Source organism: Struthio camelus, chromosome W, assembly GCF_040807025.1.
Source record: "Struthio camelus isolate bStrCam1 chromosome W, bStrCam1.hap1, whole genome shotgun sequence".
NCBI lineage: Eukaryota > Metazoa > Chordata > Aves > Struthioniformes > Struthionidae > Struthio > Struthio camelus.
The window spans coordinates 26,109,917-26,133,269 of NC_090981.1; the positions used below are offsets into that span (position 1 = coordinate 26,109,917).

At 39.2% G+C, this 23,353-nt stretch overlaps 1 protein-coding gene across 3 annotated transcripts in view; it reads right to left on the reverse strand.

Annotated features, from left to right (window-relative positions):
• The window catches only part of LOC138060907 (calcium/calmodulin-dependent protein kinase type IV-like), a 175,017-nt gene that overhangs the window by 83,290 nt on the left and 68,374 nt on the right, over positions 1–23,353 (reverse strand). For 2 of the 3 annotated variants that reach the window (XM_068924818.1, XM_068924817.1), the window contains exon 3: positions 13,872–13,950. In XM_068924818.1, coding sequence (XP_068780919.1) covers positions 13,872–13,950 — 79 coding nt within the window. Of the gene's footprint in view, positions 1–13,871; positions 13,951–19,121; positions 19,254–23,353 lie in introns of all 3 variants that reach the window. The other variant, XM_068924816.1, reaches the window with a different exon arrangement.

Below are 23,353 nucleotides of genomic sequence, written 5' to 3' on the forward strand. Positions count from 1 at the left end.
TTTACTTTGTCATTATTTTGTCTTCTTACAGTTAAACTGAAATATTAAAGATTACATGCACATAGACTACCCAGAGGCAGAGCTGCTGTTCTCTGGTGGTCTAAAGGGTCTATTCCCATGTTCTCATACCTATGCAATGGGCCACTGGGTTTCACAGCTTCTCTTGACACGTCAAGAAAGGAGAAACTAAGTTGTCAAGTTTGAATGTAAATAAAACTTAGAACTCCTTCAAAAGATGAAGATTCAAAATATGCATTTTCTGTTCAGTTTTAGCTTTTGTTTTTTATTTTCAAAATGTCCTGGGTAACAAGAACTCCAGTTTGAAGCCAGCTCCATAGAAAACTCATACACAGAATATCTTCCTAGAAAACCCTTCAGACTTCAGGATTAAAAACACTGTAAGACAACTTCTGAACATATGTGCCATGCCTCCAGGTAGGCACACAATGTGGGGTTTTTTTAATCTGTACCAAACTGGACAGCACCATTGAAATACGTGCATCTGAGCTGGTTTACGTATCAATGGAAGATCTGGATGACAGCTTTTACCATAAATAATAAAGAATATTAGAGGGATACAAAAGGTGGTGTAGCAAAAAAAAACCAGAACAAATAGATGCTTTATATGTGATCTTTCTGACCCATTCTGGTATAATTTAGTAATCAGTGCACCTGTGTAGCAGTGGACAGAGGGCAAAACCAGCATTAAAAAAGTTGACCCTTCTGAAATAAAGGATTACTTCTTTGTTCTAAATGGGCCATTTATTCAACATCAGCTTCAGGTGATTGCTTCTTTGGGTGAGCTTTTTTTGAACAAAAGTGAGTTTCTGAAATAAAGAATTCCTCCTATGTTTTAAGGGCCCTTCTCGCTTAACCTCCTCAGCAAGGTCAGCAGCTCTCTCTCTGTAAGGCAGCAACCTTTGTAATCATAATGGACTAACATTTTCTTTTAAAATATATATATATTTCAAAAAAATGTTTTTTCTGTCTTTTAAGCTTGGCAGACTATTCTGGCTCTATCTCTATTCAAGCTGAACACGAGGTCCCTGAAGAACAAATCAAACAATACAATAAAGCACGGCGGTAATTGCACAGTCCTGCAGTATCTTCTATAAACTCAGCAGGGAGTTTTCACTCTGTATGTTGCTGACAATTTTTATAAAGACTTTGTAAGTCAACTTGTATTATTAATGCAAAAATGTAGACTATTTTTTAGAGCAAATAATATTTTCTGTCTTTAGGCACATGTCCACACTTCTAATTTACAGCCACATCTTTTAGTTGATGCACAGTCTTCAGATCACACATGATTCTTTTAAGGAATTACTGCAAGTTACATTAACATGCCTGTATTTGCCAGGACAAATATCTGCCTAAATATCTGCTTGTACCTGCAAACCTGCTGGTTGCAAACACATACTAACTGGGCTTGTACAAGCATATGCTTTAAAAAAAAAAAGGGGGGGAAGAAAAAGAAAGAGAAGTGTAATATCTGCATATGATAGCATGTTAGCACTCTGTTAAATGTCAATTTATCAATCAAAGGGCAAGATTTCTTCATTTATCAAAATGCAGTTGTACAGTGAGGTCAGAGTCACACTGGCAGCCATGCCATCAGATGGCTAGAGATGTTCCGCAGGACTGAAGGATAGACTACAACATAGTAAATCGCATGCTGATGTATCCAATTAACAGGCCCTGCACTTTGTAACACAAGATTTTAATGGTAAAGCTGGCCAGATTCACATAGTATTCGCCAAAGGCACATGAAGTGAGTGGTATCACAGCAGAGTGAAGGGTAGATCCTGCGGCATTTTTAGCTGGGACAACGCTGGTGACTTGCAATAATGCATTTTACAACTGAGTTCAAAACAAGTTACATGTTCAATGAGCAGACCTTATTATATGTTGTGGTCTAACTATTTGACTAACTCGGTTGTTATTTCTAGTCCTAACTCATTTATATACAGATTTTTCCAAATATATTTGATAAATGTTGAGCAGTTTACGTAAGCAAATTTCAGGCTATTAGGTAGTCATGCACTGCTCATTTCAGCTATTCACTATTTACAGTGTGACACTGCTATTGTTGGTGTTTCCCGAGCTGGGTGGTGGTGGAGATTTTTAAAATGGAAGGAATAATGTGTAGATCAAAAGGTAAGTACAAATCTCCATCCTCAAATATCCTTGTTGACAGGATTATTTAGAAAACTGTCCTTGCCATTTTCTTGCCCATCCTTGCCTTTCATTTATACACTTACTAATTTAAAACTTAACTCACTTCCAAGTTAAAATTTACTAATCAAGCTTTTACTCTAACGGATGTAAGCAGTTTTAGACATCTGACATTCTGTGCAAAGGCTTCACCCCTCCACCCCCAGTAAGTAAGTCATATTGCCACTTCTCCTGAGTGTCTGGCTTAATAGCAGTCTCTCTAGAAACCAAGAGCTGTTAGGTGATAGGACATTTCCTGTCATCTGGTACAATATTTTATCTTAAAGCTACTCTAATGTGTTTGGACTTCTCAACTCAGTCATAAAGTAAGCACGCTTACTAACATTATTAGCCAAGTGTGATGCTTGCTGCAATTTAAGAAACTGCACAGAAATGCTAAGCTAATGTACACATCCTTATCTGTACTAACTCACATCATAGATTCATGCGAACCTTCAATTTTACCCAATGGAAGTCTGATATGCCGGAGCCATCATTAGTATTGTAAATTCCACCTCAATACCAAACTATTCCATGTTATCATATACATGCTCTACCACTCCATTTTGTAAGGAATAACATAGATAATGTTTGGGGAAGGCCTGGCTGCAAGTTTGGTGATCAACTAAGAGTGTTTAAAATACGTCAGGCAGGATGAAATGTTGACAGTTTCAGGTGCGGATTACGAGTCTTGTGCATATTCTCTGATGGGTCACTCCAGATCTCATGACTGGCTGCTTAAAGGGCACCTGGACAAGACTTGTAATCTCCCGGACCTAGGCCCCTTAGACTATTCTTCTGATACATCAGCCCCAACTCCTGGCAATGAAGGGTCCCCAAAGCTGAAGTCCTGAAGTCGCTTTAATGTTGTTTGATAATATATAACACCTGTAATTCTACACCTACAGTAAGTAAATAAATGAGCCCTTGTTTCCCAAACTGCTTGTAACATACAAGTTACGTACTTTATAACCAGTAGATCCTCAAAGGAAAGCAGGGAAGGAATCCCTTGCTAGAAACTTCTCAGAGACTGACAATGAAAAACGCTTGAAACAGTTGAAATAGGGCAGAGAAGCATGTAGAGATGGCGAGATGATTAAGAGAAGTAGACAGACAAGTGAAAGAAAGGCTTTATATCTGATTTAGAGAGCTTGTTTCACAGATTAGAAACCGAGCCAAGTTTCTCGTTAGTGCTATGCATCAATAAATAACATTAGAATTTACGGGACTATTTGTGTCCCTACATCTCTCCACTCCCTGTGGCGGATGTCTCAACTACATCCACGATAGCATACTAACTTGCCTCCTCTGCAGGATCCATGATCCACGCTGGAAAAAGGGGCAGACACTGAGTAGGCTGAGAAAAGCAGGAACGTGCAGTGACTTCTCTCTCCAGCAGATCAGGCAGAAGAACTTGGTATAGCCTGGACAAAAACCCAACCTGCAAATTCTGTGCACTAGTGCCACAAGGTGTCTTCCATATTTAAGGCTACGTTCCCTGATGCTTTGTACAGTTTTATGGTAGATGGAGGAGATTAAGGTGAAAGGAGGCAATCGTAAGTTACGTGAGCTGGACCAGAACAGAGGAATATTTGAATTGCAGGAGACCCAGCCACCTCTCCCTTTACTACCACCAAATTCACATGTTGATTTGGCAACTCGCATAGAGCCAGAGCTAAAATACACCTCTGTCACATGAAGTGTGATTTGGGATGGAATTTTGGTACCTAAACCAAAGAATGCAAGCCCTGAAGACTCCTTAGGTTCTTCTGCTGCTGTGGCTAATTCAGCTTTTCGAGAGATCCAGCTCGTCAAGACTGAGAACTGAGACCTTCAAACTAAGTTTCCTGAGGTCCCCATTAGAAATGGCTGTACTCATAAACTTTAGGACTAACAAACTCTGCACAAAGCTCAGTGCTAATAAAACTGTTCCTCTATGGACACATTTCACATATCCACCACACGGGAGGGAGAAGACCTGGCTTATATTACACAGTTTATATGTCAGAGATAGTGTCCACCAATGCTATGCCCTTTCCTCCGTTGATTACATAATGTCTACAGAAAAAAATGAAGAACTGAAAAGAATGAAGAACTACCAATCGCATATGAAGCCATGCCTTCTTTTGCGTCCTATTCTCAGGGCCAGTGAATCATGCCACTCAGAGCCACGCAGAGCCAGTGAATCGTGAACGTTGCTTCTGCCTGCTAGCACCATTTCCACAGGAAAGAAAGTGGATGGAAAGAGTTAATAGCCGATAATGGCATTCTTCTCATATGGCAGACCTTCTGGTATGGTTTAGAGCTCTCAGGAAGTGGAGGACACTAATCATGATCTCCTATTCCTGCATGAATGTTTTATCACAGAGCTGCCATACAGAAGAGCACTGGAATTACCATCATCTTAATCCTTGCCCATCTTTGAAAGGACTGACTTAGAGATCTAAGAAGATCTGAACTATGAACTCCTATCTCTCGAGTGCTCTTGCACTACAGCATTTGATATCTGTTTCCTGGAGAAAAGCTGAGATGTAACACGCACCTCTTCCTGCTCAGCCCTCTGTACTGGTCCTGTTCATTCTGCTGGCTACTGTAAGGCAACCAAAACAAGAGGAAAACTGCCTTCCCCAAAGCCTTGCACACGCCCAACTCATCCATATGCATTTCATCCATAAAGACAAGCATGTAGTGGATAGTACCACAACACACAAAACAGTAACAACTAATTGCCCGAATCCAAATCCCTTATAGATCTAGCCACTTGCCTTAGCACCTTATGTTCGCCTCACCCATAAAACACAGAAATGCTACTGTGTTCTCTCACAAACAAAGCATCTTATTTAGGCTATTTCTTATTATTTATGGAAAAGCTTCCAGTTGCTTTCAACTGTATTTACATTAGTGCACTCTGGTTCCTAAAAAAAAAAAAAAAGCCCAGCTGAAATTTCAAACATCTATTCATGCAATATATGTGAAGTATAATGGAATAGCTTGTTGGAAACTGAGTAGTATTAGGAGGCTGCTTAAAAAGAAGAGGAAGGAATAACATGGATATATTTTTTACATGTATGGGAAAACATACTATTATTAATTATTCAGTTTTTATTTTTTCATAGGGAAGTACTGCTTAATTCAAATGGAGAGCTAGCAGTTTGGCAAAGAATCTGGATGATCCTCACCCGTATACCCTAGCCCTGCAGCCATCACCATCGCAACATTCAGCTTGAAAATTTACCACCATGTAATGAACTTTTGTACTGCTCTTAAGAGAAGCTCTGACCAGATCACGAACCCCATGGAGATCAGATAGCTATGCTGGCTTCATGGTTTTTTGAAGGCACTTTTGTAACCTGAACCCGCAGGTCTTGCCGCCTATACAACTGTTGTGTTAATTTCCAACTCCACTTCTCCATTCCTGCCTACCTGTGTTCTTTCTCTTACAGGACACAAGATAAAAGGACCAGTTTGGCCAAAGAGGACACATTTTATCTTGAAATATACTAGTGCAACCAGTTTGCCAAATGAGTACATGCTAATTATGCAGTTCTTAGTTTAAATAAATGCTCTCTTTTACAAAACTGAATTGGATTTGCCTCTCTGGGGGGCTAGAGAGGAACTCGACTGCAGGCTGGAGGAACGAAGCCACGATGCCAAGTTGTAAGCCATATGCTGTCCTTGTTTTAGTCCAGAGACTAAAGGAACAAGGAAACTCAATTTCCCTCCCTTGAAATGAATTGCTGTTTCAACTGTGCCAACAGGATGACAGCACAGGCTTCCTGAAAACAATGACATCCTAAAATGCAAAAGCAGGAGACATTCAAAGCCCTCCAGTGCAAGCCTCACGGACCGTCCACCTATGCAGAAGCCCCATCTTCCCTGCAGGACAGCTCAACCAAAGGCATGTTACTAGACTGTCTTTAATAGGCTGTAAATAGTGAAGGGTTTCTGAAGAGATGGGCTATAATCTCAGGATAGACTAATATTTACCTCTGCTTCAGCTAGACTAATATTTACCTCTGCCCTTTTGCAAGGTTGTAGCTTTGCTTTTGGTGTTAAATATATCATCATGCAGTAACACATTTCATCCCGTTCCCAGTCTTGCCCCTCTACAGTTATGTACAAACGAGACATCGCAGCGCCTCTACGTATGCTTAAAGCCATGGAGAAGAAATCACTGTGGACACGAGCAAAATATCCATGGAGGGGTTGGTAAAGGAAGAAATGGAGCTCAGATTGTTTCGTGAAAGTTCCTCTTAAGTTATTCAAAACTAAATGAGTGTGTGTGTGTGTGTGCCAATTGCTTCTTTTTTACTGAATTAATAATCTAAAGGATATTATTTAGTTTCTCAGTATTTGCTCAACAATGCAAAGTGTGCAGTAGGCCAAGCTTCCTTGAACTGCACAATGAGTTGCCCTTTGTATTTTCCTCTTTTTAGTAATCTGTCTTTATACTTCTGAAAAATAAGCTGTGAACGCCAGAAATGAATGTTAGTTAATTATCTGTAAATTAAATGCAGTGGGGGAAAAAAGAGACACAATACATACTCTCTGTTCTTCACTTAATATCTTAACCCAAGGGACGACCTACTCATGAAGAACACAGCAATTCAATCTAAATGGTGACAGGTAAAAAATATTGTTCTACATTAAGTGATTTTTACACATCATCTGCATTACAACGCAATATAATGCAATACATTGTAATGCAGATTATATGCTAAATAACCTTATGTATACAGAACACACTTTCCAGGTGCAGAGTGAGGTTTTTTTCTTTTTCTGAAGGATGTCCTGGCAATACAGACAAAAATTGCCTTTTGCTTTTCAAGGACTACAATAACATATCACAAAGCTTCTTTTCTGCAAAATTTTCACTTTCAGTAAAGGGTGTCCAACTTCACAGCTCATAAAACACAAACCTATAGCTATCTTACTGCAGAACAAATATTCTTTTAGTTGTCTATTCTTTTGTTCTGTATTTATGAAAAATTAACTTTTCTATGCTTGTTTACACACTACGCATTTGATGGCCTTACTTTTTATTTAGAAGCAGTTTTCTTTAGGAATGTAGAGTCAGACCACGAAAGCCAGATTTCCCTTAAACATAGGGGAAAACTAGACATAAGCAGTGGAAAGCCAAAGCCTTGCTGCCTCATTTCTCATTATTTCTTTACTGATAATAATTTTTACTGAAGCCTTGAGTACTCATCTTTCAGAAGAAACATAACAGTATGAACTACACATTAATAACAGGCAGTGACATTACTGACTAAAAATGAGCACACCAGGAAAACGAAAGTAACCTAAATATGTATTATTTAGCTAGTATTATTGGTTAAGTGGTAGTTGAGAAACAGCACATAGGTATGATCAAGTCCTGCTCTCACTGAAATTATTGGCAAAACTCACTGCAGTCATTTTCTGCCCAACATGGATGAGGTGTGTGTGTCTGTGAATGAATAACACAAGAGAACGTATGTGCTGACTGACAAAAATAAACCTTTATAATGGTGAGTACTGATGTACAGCTGACTGTTTTCATATGCAGTTAGAAATTACACTATTCTTTTTTCTTTTTGAAAAAATTAGAACATTAGACATGAATAAAATGTTTAAAAAATATTACTGAAAATGCAAATAAGAGAACTCAGAAAAAAACATGAAAAACATTGAGTTTGCTTACTCAGACAGAGCTTTGCTATACTGCAATCATGCACTATAGTTAAGAACAATTGACAAATTTTTTTTAAAATCGAGAACTGAATTTTGTCTTCAGTGAATTTTTTTTTTAAGTGAGGAATACCAGCTTCATGAGGAAAAATTTCTCTTTAAATATACATATATACATATATGTATTTAGATAGATATTCCAAACATTAGAAATTGGGGGGGAAAAAAGAACTACTGCCATTGTACTTCAGGCACACAAGAGTAGTTATTTCAGGCTCTCATTTTCTTCTGTGGAACCGATTTCTCAGCTAAACTTCCTCTCTCTCATATGGCAGTTCAGCAAGAGTACTGACAATTATAGTATCACAGGGTATATACAGTCTAGTTATGGAGCCTATAGAGATACCGAGCTCAGAGGAACACGGAGGCAGGAGGTATTCAAACTGTAACTCCCATAAGGCCAGATAGCAGCAGATGGAAATTTTCATTTTATAACCACAAATATACAGATTTTTCTCAAAAAGTCAACAGAAGTCCTATGTTATTAATTCTATTAATGATTATCTCCAAGTGTGATACAAAATCCCTGGACCCCTTTTCAGAGTAAGCATCTGTGATGCTTGCCTTCTCAGTCAATTGGCAAGGTTCAGCCAAGAGCAGCACTCCTCCAAGAACATCGATTAACGTCTGAATGAGCCTCTTGACTACCACTTGGTACTACAATTCACTGCAATACAAAATGAAGAGCCCAGCCAACTATACACCCCGCTTGTCATATACTACCCACTAATGAAAATCATTAAAAAATGACTATCTGTATTAGAAGATAATCATGCCTTGAAAAAAAATCCTCTCAAGTGCCACTGTTTGGGCTTTAAAAACCCTTTCATCAGTAAGAAACTTCCCACGGACCAACAAACAGCAGATGGACAAGACCTTGCCAGAGCAACAGACTTAAACATTTGCCACCCCCATTTCTCAAACAGCACAGCCAATGTCCCTCACAACAAAAATCATCAGTCACCTCAGATTTCCCCACACCCATCGCATTGCACGCCTCTCATTTCTGGTAGGATTAGAAAGTCAGTTTTTCTACTGAACACTGAAAAACATGAACTCAGTTGAGATTTTTTTTATATATGATCTTATACCCTGCTGTAATTTCCTTCAGATCCTCACTCTAGATGTCTTTTGCACCTCCGGGAGGGAGGGAGGGCCAGAAGCCTATTACCTTTCCCTTCACTCATACTCCTCTCTGCTCCACAGGTGCAAATTATTTTTTTCTCAAATTGTCTAACTGACAATACTAATTGACTAGTATAATCAGATTAATCCTAGAACTACTATTTTCAATACATGCAGAGCTTGAAAACGGTTGTTCTGTTTCTGATCGGAGAAAAAGTTTGTGTGGCTGAATGCTTGTCTGATTTTGAATTACATCAACCAGTCTTCAAGAAGAATGCTACTTCATTAAGATTGATTTTAATTAAAGTGCCTTACAGATATTAGTTAAGCATCGCAAACCCTGTGAGGGGGGATGCTCACATATGAAAAAAACTGAAGTCAAAATGAGAATTTTCCAAAATAATATCTGTATTTGGATGCCTCATTGACTGAGGCACAGAGGGTCTCATACTTCATAATACTTAATAATTCTTATGGGACAGTATGTATCAATTAAAACCTAGGACTATTAAGCAGGCTATGCTTCAAAGCACCACTGTGAAGCAAAATGAATAAATACTCTCTCCATTTTATGGGTGAAAAAGTTGAAACAAAAAGAGTAAATAACTTGGCCAATGGCACAGTGAATCGGGAACACAGCAGGACCCAAACGCCAGACCATCTGACTCACAATCCCATGCTCCCTCCTTCAAAGCATGTTGCTTTATTGCAACTACAGCTCCCAAATTACTTCACATGCAGTTGTTAGCACTTGGTAGATCTAAGTTGTAGGCCCTCAACATCTCAATTTGGAAACCACAGAACGGGGGCCATCTGTTCTGTTTAACAGTGACACCCACTAATATTTTTTTAAGCAACTAGTCCAGACACAAGCAGGAAATTTAAGGCAGAGGTGGATCTAATTTTAATGAAAGGCATTCACCTGCCCAAACTACAAGATGATCTCCAGACTAGCCTTGGTTCATGTTATTTATCTTTCTGATCATATGACCAAAGGAGGCAAAGGGCTGCAGATCAGAGGCTTCATTCCATAAATAGCATCGTTCGCTTCATTCAAGAATCCTGTGCTCTTCTCACAGGATCAATGTGCTATATGCTGTTTGCAACAGCAACTGTTCTGCAATGATTGGTTATAAATTTCATATAACTTTTAAGTCCCTGCTTAGGGTAGCAATAATCATTCTGTAAACTGTATCCTAAAGAGACTTCATTCTTTTTAAATACTGAGTCATAAGGCAGAAGTAAATTGCCCAATGAAAAGCTAAGTAACTTCATATTTGCATCTGCAAAGGTATAATAAGCAGTTAACACTTCCTTATTGTATTTAGCTTGTTTGAAAAGTTTTTCTGAAGTGCCAAATGAAATCGCCTGCTTCTGCTTCTTTTTTGCTAAATGAAATGGATCGCCCCATAAGGACATAACTGACTCAGTCCCTTAAATATCTTATCTGTACAGAATTTAAGAGACGTGATAAACATGGGAAAGCTCAAATAATGAATATATAATACACAACCCTATGTTTTGATCTATGTTCAGGAGACTGAGCATGAGGGCTGGATGAGCAAATACGAGCAAATCAAAGACAAAGGAAAAGGATTTAGCCTGTTCATCTACCGGTCCCATAGATGTAGTTTTATAAAAATATTTCTTTTTGTGTCTGCTAAGACCAATTCCAAATCGAATTTCTTATGCATTATTTCATTTTTTTTTTTCACTACTACATATATCAACTTTTCTTTTGGCCTTTTTAGCCCTTCTAACAGAACAATGCCTTCTTGTCTTCTTTGAGCTGCTTTGGAAATTATGGCCCTAATTTGTCTGACAGTTTCCTGACTTTGACAGTCAGAGATTTCAGGGGTAAGAACCGTAAATGTTTCCTGAACTACATTTTATTCATCAGAAGTGTAACTTAAAGGATCCAAAACTACTCACAAGTTGGGCTGAATTGAGCAAAAACAAAACAGAAGAGGAAACTGAAGCATTCCATTTCAGCTGCTTCAAACCAACAAAAAAAAATGGGGGGGGTGGTTTCTCTTTTGGGAACAATATAAAATTTTAGTTAATGGTTAAGAACAATTAAACTTCTAACATGAAATAAAATATTCCCAAATTATTATTTCATTTCACTAAAAAAAAGAAATTTTGTATAAACATTTTTATATCAATTTCTCTTTGTTGGCTTAATTAGCAATTGGAAAAAACAAACAGAACTGTGCAAATGATCTAACAATACTATTTTTTAACCTAGATAATAGAGAGATATTACAGAAACTCCTAAGAAATCAGACTTCTCCACAAGTATATATTCTCAGAAATGGCTAATACGTCTTGCCCGAAATTTTGTTTCCTCTTAAATGACAATGTGTTAGTCAGCCAAAATGAAAAATTAGTCTTACTATCTAAGTAAAAAGAATACTGATAGGCATTTTGTGTTCTTCGCCGTCTGTTCCCAGTATACTACTTACTTCAATTCATAAAGGATCATTTGTTCCTTAGCTGAGCTGTTCCCAGGGGACAAAAACGATGATTCCTGAGGCTTTTCCTTAAGCTACAGTACCGTAACGATCAGCATGCACAAATCTGAAGCTGTCAGTTAGCTACCAGACTGCACCTCACAGATGGCTTGTTACTTCCTCCAGAATAAGCTGGACCGCTCTCTCCCCGACCCTCATCCATTTTTTTTAAGGACATTCTTCCTTCCTCAGTTAGTCCTGTCCTAAGCAGCATGAAAAGTTAGATAATTTGAATGGAAAATCAGAGGAATTTGCTCTTTCACCATCTTCCTTAGTCTTCTCTTTTTAATCTCTCCGTGCTCTCCAGAGCTCCCGGATGTGCATTTGGAAAATAGAACTGTAGAAGTGGGCCTGCCGGCATCAAAAGTAAACTTAGCTCAATAAGCTCCTTCTCTTTTTCCCCCCATCAGTTTTCTTCCACTGCTGAATTGCCATCCCGTTCTTTACAATTGCTGTTTAAAAAACTTAGCAAGAAACTTAAGCTAATCAAAATGTTAATACATGATTAGGACCACACTTTGTTATTTTTATACTGAGTTACTGTGCAAAGATCAGGCCACCTGCTGTGAGAGCGCTGTTTAACACACAGTTAGCACTGTCACTGATGATAATAATTGCGTGTCCAAACTGAACTGGTGCTACCATAGTTCATGGCACACAGCTACAGCGGCCTTACAGTATGGCCTTTCTTACGCACTCAAAACTCAGTACTATAATAGTATCCCTTGTTCTCATAATACAACAAAACATCCCAAAATGTATCAATTACACAGGAAACACCCTGTTACCTGAACTATACTCACTGCTAAACGTACTGCTAATACAATCAAGGCTTGATTGAGGTTAGCTCTTGCTGCTGTGCCAACAACTTATATAACAATATTCTTATGTTCTTGTTCATCATTTTTTCTACACTTTCATCATAAAAAAACAACTCGCATGCTCCAAAAGTATGCTAAAAGTCAGAACTGAACAGTTCCCAGACACAAATAGTTGGCTCTAGTATTAATATGCCCATCATGAACATGAATTAATCTCTATGAAGGCCAAAAAATGGCAATGCAACATTTTTAAATAATAGAGAGTATATTCCTAAAACTTTAGGGGAATCAGTGGCATAAGGAACAGACACAAACTTGAAACTGCAGTTCTCTGCATTTCCGCAGGGAAAGGAGAACGTAAGCAGCAGCAGTGCAAACTCTTCACGTATGCTCTGCTTCCTCCGATGCACCAGATGCAAATTCAAAAGCAGCGCACAGAACTACATTTCTATGCCAGTTTAAACTCTGGCTTATTTTCAAGTACGACAGATTAATGCCAACATTTTACTCATGTGGCACCTGCTCATTATGTCTTGCACAGAGACCATTCAACCTCTAGACATGTTTACACCTACCCACCCATCATTATGTTGCTACACGTGAACATTCCTGAACTTTATGGAACAGTGGATGCTTTACCACTAGAACAAACTGAATCAAAACCACTCATGAATAGATATCATGTCCATACTTCATAACTTGCCAGCTTCCTCTCAAATTTCTCTATTTAGAAACATGAACTGCTCTTCCCTATCTCCCATGTTCTCTTGCTGCTTGAAGTCTCTCAGGCCATTACTAGCCTTTCTTCTTGAGGCTCTCCTCATGCTTTCCACCATCCATTTTGTAGCACACAGAAATAACTGTGGTAGAAGCGTGATAAATACAGAGCTGCAAAAATAACTGACATCTCAACTAGTTCTCTTGGAGTTTTATAAGGGGGGGGAAAACACCTCTAAAAAATATTTAATTTTACTGGAGTCTAAAAAAGATCTTTTGGCAGCACTGAAACAAAAGTCTAAACGAATTTACTTTTTGAATTGGTGCTTTAAACAGTTCCTGAAAAAGCTAAATCATGTAATGGTATTTTCTGAGCAAAACAATGTACTAAAGCAAGAGGAATTTACAGAATGTTTAAATGAATCAGAATCCGCATCTTCTCTTTGGCTAAAGTAAAAAAAAAAAAAAAATTGTCCAAAAGAAAGTTTTGGGCAAATCTAGGTCTATGCAGAGGACGCCAAGTGAAGGCACAAGCAAGATTCGTGAGGATAAGACATTCCCGACAGAGCACTGCTACCTCTAAAAGCCGTTTTAACCATGAGGAACAGAAGCAGCTCAGCTACAGAAAATACAAATCTCAGTGGGGTCCTCAGTCTAATCCACTCCCCCCCCCCCCAAAGAAACCACACCCCCCAAAAAAAGAAAACCCCCCACACAACATCCCCAAACAAAAAAACCCAAAATAACTTACTGTCTTCTTCAACATTTTGACGGCGTAAGGTTTCTGGGTCCCTTTCTGCCTGCATCTGTAGACAATGGATGTAGCCCCACTAAATTAAAACAAAAAAAAAAAGGAAGAATAGTTGTACATATGCCTGTTTGAATATGTCAATAAACAGAGTTGCCCAACTCATTTCATCAGGTGGTCACAGCTGAAACTACATTTTCTACTTTTCTCTGTTTGGAAGCAAAGAGACTTCAATTTTTCCCCACAGATGCAACCAAAAACAATGTAAAAACTGCTCTCTGTTAGACCAGTGAACTTCAGTGGTTATTCAGCCAACAGAAATTGCAAGAACTCAAGACACTTTTCTAGTCAGACCCTTTTTGGCTCCCGACACATTCTGGAAGTCTCTCTAAGACAGTGAGGAAAGTAATCTGGCTCTAAATCTGTACCAACCTATCTTGCCTTTGCTGAGGCAATCTATTTGCAACAATCAGTTGAGTTTTTTTAAACAATGTTGGTGGCAGTAATGGCGAGGAAGACAAAGATGAGGAGAACAGACAACTACTGTGCTACATCATGCCGAGTTGCCCAGGCAGCCAAATTTAGCACCAGTACAAGCAAGCAGAACTTCTCCTTAATTCAGTGGGAACTGACAGCGCTCCTTCACAGCTTGTTCACTGGACTGGGCTCACATTTCCCAGCCGCCTTCAAGGTGTACTCATTTCAATGCACCAGGGTTGAGCACTCATAACATAAAATTACAGAACTGCTGGTTGGAAGGCACTTCTCTGAGTGGGAGGTTGGACTCGATGACCTCCAGACACCCACATCAGGTCAGTCACCACTGCTCAGGTTACTCACTGTGTTCTGTTTGGTACTTGCAAGGAAGGGGCCTGTACAATACAAACTGGCGGAATGGATGAAAAATCTCTGGCAAAACCATGAAGGTTACAAGCAGTTGAGGCAACTTTATATTCCACCACATTTACTGTTAGATATCTTTGAGCATACTAATGCCAGCCACCATCAAAACAGAAGCACCAAAGTGCTGCATGCAAGCACTGGGTTTACGGCACTTGTGGACTAACCGACAGCAGTAAGTATGTGGAATACAGCAAGCAAATCTGTCCTTATGAGATTTCTATTACTTGCTTTAGGACCTGATAATTCTGAGCAGCTGTAGATCTTTATGCTGCAGGGGACTGCTGTTAGCCTATACAACTTTGTGAACAACAGAGACAGTAGCTCTGCAGTGAAAGGATGCCATATGCACCACACAGTGCAATGCACTGCAGACGCATCTGAACCAGAAGAAACCCAAGTTGCTACGTCTATAAGAGACGCTCTTAGGCTGTGGCATGACACGCACGTTCCTTGTTTTTTAAAAAAGGAATGGCTTAGCCACGTTTGTCAATATAAATTAAACTGCGCTACAAGGGTTATAATGCAGGGTGCAGTGCTGTACAAAACTGGCTTATACGCTGCCTGCATGCACACTCTGCACTTGCCTCTTCACAGCGCAGGCAGACCCAGTGCAGGTGCCTGATGATGCCCTGAACAGGCATGTCCTCACTCTTCTGAGTATCTGGGTGAGCACAGGAACTGGCACTTGACTGAGAATATGCGTTACAGAAAGACCTCTTCATCAGGAAAGGTCACCTACAGCAAGGTTTACACGGCTCAATCATCTGAAGGCTTGTGTGCATCAAACACACATACAGTACTCCTCATCTCAAATGCTAAAACGATTTGTCTCTTATAATAGCATATTGATAAGGTGTGTGGGAGTACTGCAAGACTCAATGACTCCCAGAATCATTACATGAATTTAATTAGATTTCTTCTCCTTGGCCAACTCTCGCATGGTTCTATGCAGCAAGAAAAAAACATCACATGAAAAACCCCTCACTTCTTTTAAGTACAACTGAAAATGTTAAAAGATAAAAGTCTAAGGACCGGCTGTGATAAGGTTTACACCTCCAATATTTCACTACAGCACTGCAATGGGAAGTTCCTGTATAAACTATAAATCATTTCTCTATCCCGCTTCACTTATTCAGAGTGTAATATAAACAGTATAACTAATTAATCTATATATGCTCTTGTTAAATAGGCAATAAACTTTCTAAAAATGATTATGCAAACAATATTTTAGAGCTTTATTAGATTGAGGGCACAATCAGATGAGCTATAGTTGATGGAGGACGGTCACTGTCTCTCAGTAATTTTATTTTCAGTGTTTGCTTAACCAGTTCGCAACCTGGCTCTGAAAAGTTTTCCACGTGAACAAAAACCCAACCACTAGAACATTTTCTGTGATTTTACAGAACTGCCTTAATGATGAGATGGACAGCTCATCGAGCAGGGCTGGCTAGCATGGCACCACCTTTACCAGTTCATTTGGCTGCACCCAAAGCTGGGAAAGGGGCAGCACAGTCCTAGACAGAGGCATATGACAGCACCGAGAGAAAGGAATTTAAGAAGGAACGTCCAGATGAACAGTATGCAATTAGGCCTGTTAGTCACCGTTCAAAATGCACATAGAAAGGTTAGTTTAGAAATTATCCCCTATCATAAAGGACCTAAACAGCACATCCCCTGGAGTCCTAATCTGGGGGCAAAATGCTTTCTCTCCAAGCAACAAAATAACACAAGACTTGGGAATGCTTTCAGAGAGATCGCCTTTGTTATTGTGTCCGCACCTAGACCTGACGGATCTGTTCCTATCAGCAAGGAAAGAGAACACCAAGCTAACAGCCAGCCCGACCTTCTTCCTCTTCCACATCGGAAACCAGCAGTAGAAGTCAGAAACAGGGTGGCAGCTGCTTACACCAGTCCTGGTGCAAAGCTCAGCAGACAGCTGTTACAAGTGCAGACTCTTTTGCTCTTTGGTGATTAAAAAAACCAGTCTCTCTTTCTTTCTTTCTCTCTCACTCTTTTTTTTTTTTAAGCAGCCTTTGGAGATCCCTTCTTTTTAATATACCTATGCAAACAGAGCTGCCTTGTGCACAGAAATGCATTTTGCTTTGCTTATCTTGGCTTTCTGCAGGAGTGTGGGGAGCCTTCCGCCGAACCAGCACATAGGGCCTTCCCGGGTCTGTATGACCTGGAGGGTCACAAATATAATCCGAGCGATTAAATCCTCAGTCACCAAAAAGCAGTGGAAAACTTCAGCGGCAGGAAGCATGTGCATAACTGGAAAACTCAGAGAATTGGTAACTGGTCTCTGCCCTCATCTTGAGCTTTTCAGCATCAAACCTTGACTGCCAACAATGGGATTCGCAGAAGCTGGTTTGCGATTCGTACCACCTAAACATTTCCCTGACACTTTTGGTCAGACAATGGAAATATGCAGAAATCAAAAATTCCTGTGGCAACTCACATGCCACTTGTGGCAAGCCTGGAATTTACGGACAGGCAGAGAGACTAGGAGCCTCTTGGGGTCTCATGCTCTGCAGCTGGTGCTCCACATTGCATGAATAATAAACAGTAATGGTGTTATAGAAAGAAATCACCTACAGCCAATAGTTAAGGCACTTGCTTAATAAGCCTGAGAAACCAGGGAATATTTATTTCTACAGTATGGATTTTCAACAGAAGAAACTGAGAGCACCCTGGGCTCAAGCAGCTGATAATCACTTGTAGAAACACACTGCAGTGTGTGATTGACAGCCCAACCCATTCCCTGTTCAGACTAGGGACCAGAAATGAAGTCTCCCATGCTCCAGGTGAGTCTGCCAACCACAGAACTACCCACTGGATAGCACTGACGTATTTCAAATTACTCCTACCAGCTCCTACCACTTTCTGGCTAGTGAGAAATAAATAAATAAATCAAATATTGTATTACATTATTTATATTTGTGTATATGTGTCTATGCATTTATATTTATTTACTTTTTAAGATGGTTAGGTTTAAAACAGAACAGTTTTATTTTGTGGTTGCAAATCTCCTCCTTCTGCATAGAACAGACTGCCTGAATTCAAAGCATAAATTACTTAAAGTTGGCTGGAACAATATAAAAAATAGGCATATTGTTGGAAATGAAAATAGTTCACCAGCTCAGAGAACAGTAAGAATTACTTTGCTGAAGACATCATCATTCCCTTTTACTGACATATGTATCTCTGTCTGGAAAACAGCTTAATGATTCTTTTAAGATTTATTTTTAAAAGCCCACATGTAACTGTGAATATGCTAACAAAATAACAATTAAAAAAAAAAATCAAACAGTGCTTTACTGTATGCTGTACTACATCACGGGTTTCTATGTCCATTTTCGAACTTACAAAAAAAGCTTAAAATGCTGTATAAATCTAACTAACGCTACTGGGTCATAATGGACAACAAAATAAACAAAATACTTACTTCCATATGATGGGCTGACTGCACTAAGAGCAGTAACAAGTCAAAAGCCTCATGATGTCCTGTACACGAAATATATCACAGCTGCTACGCACACTGTTCAGTACTACAGCAGAACACAATTTTTCTGCAGTAGAAAACTTCAGGGACCTGACAGACTTACTCTGGTATTAGTCCAAAGACTGCATGAACAATTTAAAGTATTAAAGCACTTAAAGCATTAAAACCACTTAATACATGAAATCAGACCAAAACCCAATCACTGATCTCTGCATGTGTGTCACTTTGCACATAAGTTTGAAAGACCTTTTTAAACATTAAAATGTATGTGTAAATCTTTTGCTCTTTAATATACACTTGGCTGAGTATTTTGGATTATTTTTCTGCTTACAGTGCTTGGTGTTATTGAATTTTCAATTATTTTAGGGCACTAATTTGGACAATGAATAATTTTAAATATTCAAAACAAGCAGAACGGCAGAAACGATTACTTGTACACTACATTTGATATAAACATATCAAATAACAAGCAGATTACAGGCAGTATTTTAATTAATGCTCACAAAGAAGGTGAACTAAAGTAAAAGAACTAAAGAGACATTTGTGTTGACACCAAGAACTGAACCAGAGATCTCCAAAACAAGAACCAGGAGCGGTAAGCTGAAGAGGCTACCTCCGTGGCTGTCAGCTATGAAAGACGGCTAGGTTCTGTAGATGAGGCACAGAGAAAGACAAGGGTAAAAAGTAGTGGAAGAAGCATACCTAGGTTGTTAAAAATAAAGAGAATAATGTGAATAGATCCTAATGTTAATAAGGAGTCAGAAAAAAATGGAACTTAAGAGAGAATGACGATTGCATTTTAAAGTCCTCAGATCCTGCAGCTGATTGGTGCAGAAAAGATGCATTACCTGAGTATCCGAGATAAAGCAGGACTGACTAGGTCAGCGTTGGTCTGTGTAACCAACAGATGACAGAGATGAATTTCCTCACATGCAGAGGAAGATAACGTGGTAGGTTCTGCTTGTGCTAAGGAGTCCAGACTGCAAAGGCGAGAGAAAAGGGAGGCTCACATTTCAAGTACATGAAGTCAAAAATAAGGGTGGCAGCACAGATGGAATGAAGACAGGGATGTCCCTAAGGGATGGTAAGGAGGTGGAAGTGATACTGTGAATTTGCACATAAAGGCAATAAAGGATAAAATGGAATTTGCAGAATCAGGCATGAAGCCACCATGGAAACGGACAGGAGAGAAGAGCCAAGACAAGAAAGGACACAATTTGAGCCACGCTGGAAAAAGCTTCTTCTCCCTTACTCCCATGAAAAGCTGCCTCAGAAATAAGAAAGGGAACAAAATGAAAAACATCCACACATCTATTTGGTCACAGATAGACAAGAAAAGTGAACTCTTGGAGCTGCAGTTTCTGTAATAAAATATTTCAAACAGTCACTGACAGCATTTTCACTAGAAGTAGAAAAATTGGTCCTTTCACAAAGTAGGTCAGCATCTCCACACAATGCTCACTCATCCCAGGTTTTATAGTGCATTTCAAATCAACCCAGTACAAATACACTCAACATAATCTCATCTAAATTTCATTTAGATTAAATTCCTTAAGTTCTGAATTGATTTTTTTTTAAATAAATTAGTTTGTGCTTCATGTAGTCGCAGAATGATTACACAATCTAGTTTGTCCAATCAAATTAGGTGAAAGAATGAATGGTCCCAAGAAAACTGTGCACAATACAGAGGCAAAGAAATCTCTGCTGCCAGAATCCACAGTAACAGATTCAAGCCCAGTATTGGTTTCCATAAAGAATATTAAATATGTCTACAGTTTATAGAAGTACCATAATAAAAGACATTACTTCACTCTCTTATATTCACACCAGGAGGTCAAAATAGATTTATAGCAATGAAATTACTGTTGTTAGACTTCAAAATTAAATGTCCCATTTGAAGATAGTTAAAGTTTGGGGTAGAACAAAAAGAGTCATCGACAAAGCTACTGGCATCCACACAAATGAAAATTACATTTGAAAAAATTACACGTTCTATGGTATTACTATTATTTTTCATTTTAAAAGCATATACCTGTAAATTCAGAAATTCTCAATACTTCTATGTGAGAAGGCAGAAGTTCTGTCAGAACAAAGTTTCTTTTCTGCAGTGAACTCGTAAGCAATTTTTAATGTATTATTCAAATCTGCTTTCTGAAATACAAGCACAAAGAGTTCGAAAGCATGTACAGACTACGTAAATGCATATTATTCCTCCTCCTCCTCCTCTTCTGATTTAAGGCTGATTCTTTAAAAAAAGAAAACTTTCAAAAACTCTAAAAGCTTCTTATAAACCTCAGTCTCCCCATGTGTATGACTTGCATGCAATTCTGTCCAACTGCAGACCTCCTTTCCCCCTCATTAAATTGCAAGTAATAAAATAAAAATAAAAAATTTGCATAAAATTTTGCAAAACAAACGAGGTAGGGGAAAAAACAGCTTGAAATCCCATATAAAATTTTAGTAGAAAATTATTAGCATTAATAATAAAATTATTATTTGAAGAAGGCAAGATTCAAGAAAGTATAAAATTATATTTTCAAGACGACAAGGTTGATGGAAAAACATACTTAGCTCGTGAAAAGAAAGGTGATTCCATTACATTCCAGAGTTTTGTCTGGCTTGATTTTGACAAGAAAGAAAATCAATACCGTTTCAAAATTTCATTCTATGATTTCTATTTTCTGCGTCAAATTTTCTAGCATATGACGTGACATGACATTTGAGCAATCTACTGCTACCTGGTCTTTAGCCTGGCCTGCAAAGGCAATGCAATAGACCAAAATGGTATTTCAGATATTCAGACTTTTCACTGCATTGTATAGACAAATGTAAAGGATCCTTATAAAAGCACCTGGATAAAAAAAGGAAGTCCAAGAAGCTTCTCAAGAGAAGCATATCGTTTTTCTCATTTTTAAGAAGCTGCATCTTCCTAACATACCCTATAAAAGGCTTATGTTGCTTGTAAATGAACAGTAATCAAACTAGCATTTACCAATATTCTTAAACCTGTATCTTTCACAGATAATAATTTATGGAACAGTAATGCCTTAGGCGTGGGTTAGGTCGGCTGGTGAAACGCTAATTAAAACACAGCCGCCCAAGCCCCCACTCATGGAGCAGTAGCTGCTACTTGGCAGCCGCAGGGCAGGGGAAGCAGAGAAGGGAGCCCGGGGCCCCGGCCTGGAGGCAACTTGCTGGGGCTGTGGTGGCTTATTTCTCAGTAGCCTCCAGCGGGACTCCTCCTTTAGGTTAAGGCCAGTCTCTTCTCCGTGGTGCCCAGCAACAGGACAAGAGGCAACGGGCAGAAACTGAACCACAGGAAGTTCCATCTGAACCTGAGAAACAACTTCTTGACTGTGAGGGTGACAGAGCATTGCAACAGGTTGCCCAGAGAGGTAGTGGAGCCTCCTTCGCTGGAGATATTCAAAACCCGTCTGGATGTGATCCTGGGCAATATGCTCTAGGTGACCCTGCTTGAGCAGGGAAGTTGGACTAGATGATCTCCAGAGGTCCCTTCCAACCTCAACCGTTCTGTGATTCTGTGATTCTGTAAGGACTGCAGGAGATTTACAGAAACAAAGACCTGTATCACTCGAGGAGTGTAACCGCTTTGCCAAACCTGGGGTTACTGCCTTTACCAACTGCAGATATTTAGCTGGGGTTTAAACTATCTGTGTTCTGTAACATCCAGGTTATCACTACACTATTCCCCCCTCAGACACTACTTCTGAAGTCTGTTTTTGCAAAAATGTTCAGGATTGGAAACAGATCAAGAAAAATACGTACCTTAAAGAGTTTTGAGAAATCTCGCTTCCCTGCCTTTAAGTCTGTTATGTCAAAGTACATAACTTCAGCATCAGGAAGTTTTAGTGTATTAGCGAATGGAAGAATATAACCTGACCCAGACTTATTAGAATTGCCATTATCATTATCTCACATGTTCATTTTAAAGTATGCAAGCAAAATTTGAACTGCAGTGAATATCAGAGATCACCACTTCATTACAGGTTAAGTTGCTCTTCTTGGTCTCACAATAGCAAAAACAATTTCTTTCTATCCAGTCTGAAAAAAATTTGCAACTGAAAGTTACCGGTGGGGGGAGAGGAGAAGGTGCCTGAAAACCAACTTGCAATAGTGTCAAATTTATTTTCCCACATGAAGCTCTTGCAGTTCAATAGACCTAGGAAATGATTTTGAATATTTTATTTAGAACCAAGTTTTCCCTTGAGACTGCTCTTCCCTTTTCCGGGACAGACTTATCTACTCATGTCTAAGCAGTTGAATGAAATAGGCAGAATCAGAAAAAGGAGGTAAAAGCTGATCCACCGAACTCGCACCGCTTCCAACAGAACTCAGGTTTCACCTGGCATACTGAACTTGGAAGACATCGAAGCAAATTTTCAAAACCAGGTGCTTAACCCGCACATGTGAGATGTGCCAAATCCTTGGCTTGACAGCCATGTGCGTATTCTCACGGCTCACAATTCGCTGCACATACTTGCTACCTACGTGACACACTGTGTAGCTATGGTTCCTCTCTAAACAGCACACACAGCCCTCATCACTAGAAATATTTCAGTGAACACAGCTCCTATGGCATCACACATGCCTTGTTTTAAGCACTGTTAAATCCGTTATCTCAGAAGCAGCCCTCTCCTTCCTTTTTTCCCTCCTCTGAAGAGGTATTAATGAAGAATAAACATTCCATTCCCATCATTTATTTAATCCTCATGAAGCAGTGTGTGCACGAAGAAATAGTATGAAGCAGTAAAAACTTGTTAAAAATGCTTGCAAAATGCTTTGCAGGATCTTTCTTCTTGGACAGCCTGCCTGTTTTTCTCCCTTGAAGACATTCTTTCATTAGTCTGGACACCACTCCAGAAAGTGTTTTAAACAGTGTGTATTTTGAATGGGTGACAACATCATGGATTCGTGATAGTCTCCAGGTGCAGAAGACAGACCTATATTTGCACTAAATGACAACAAAATGGCAGTATAAACAGCTTCATACAGCACAACAGTTCTCGGAGGCAAACGAATTTTCCTGGATGAGGGAAGGGAACCAGAAGGGGAGTTACAG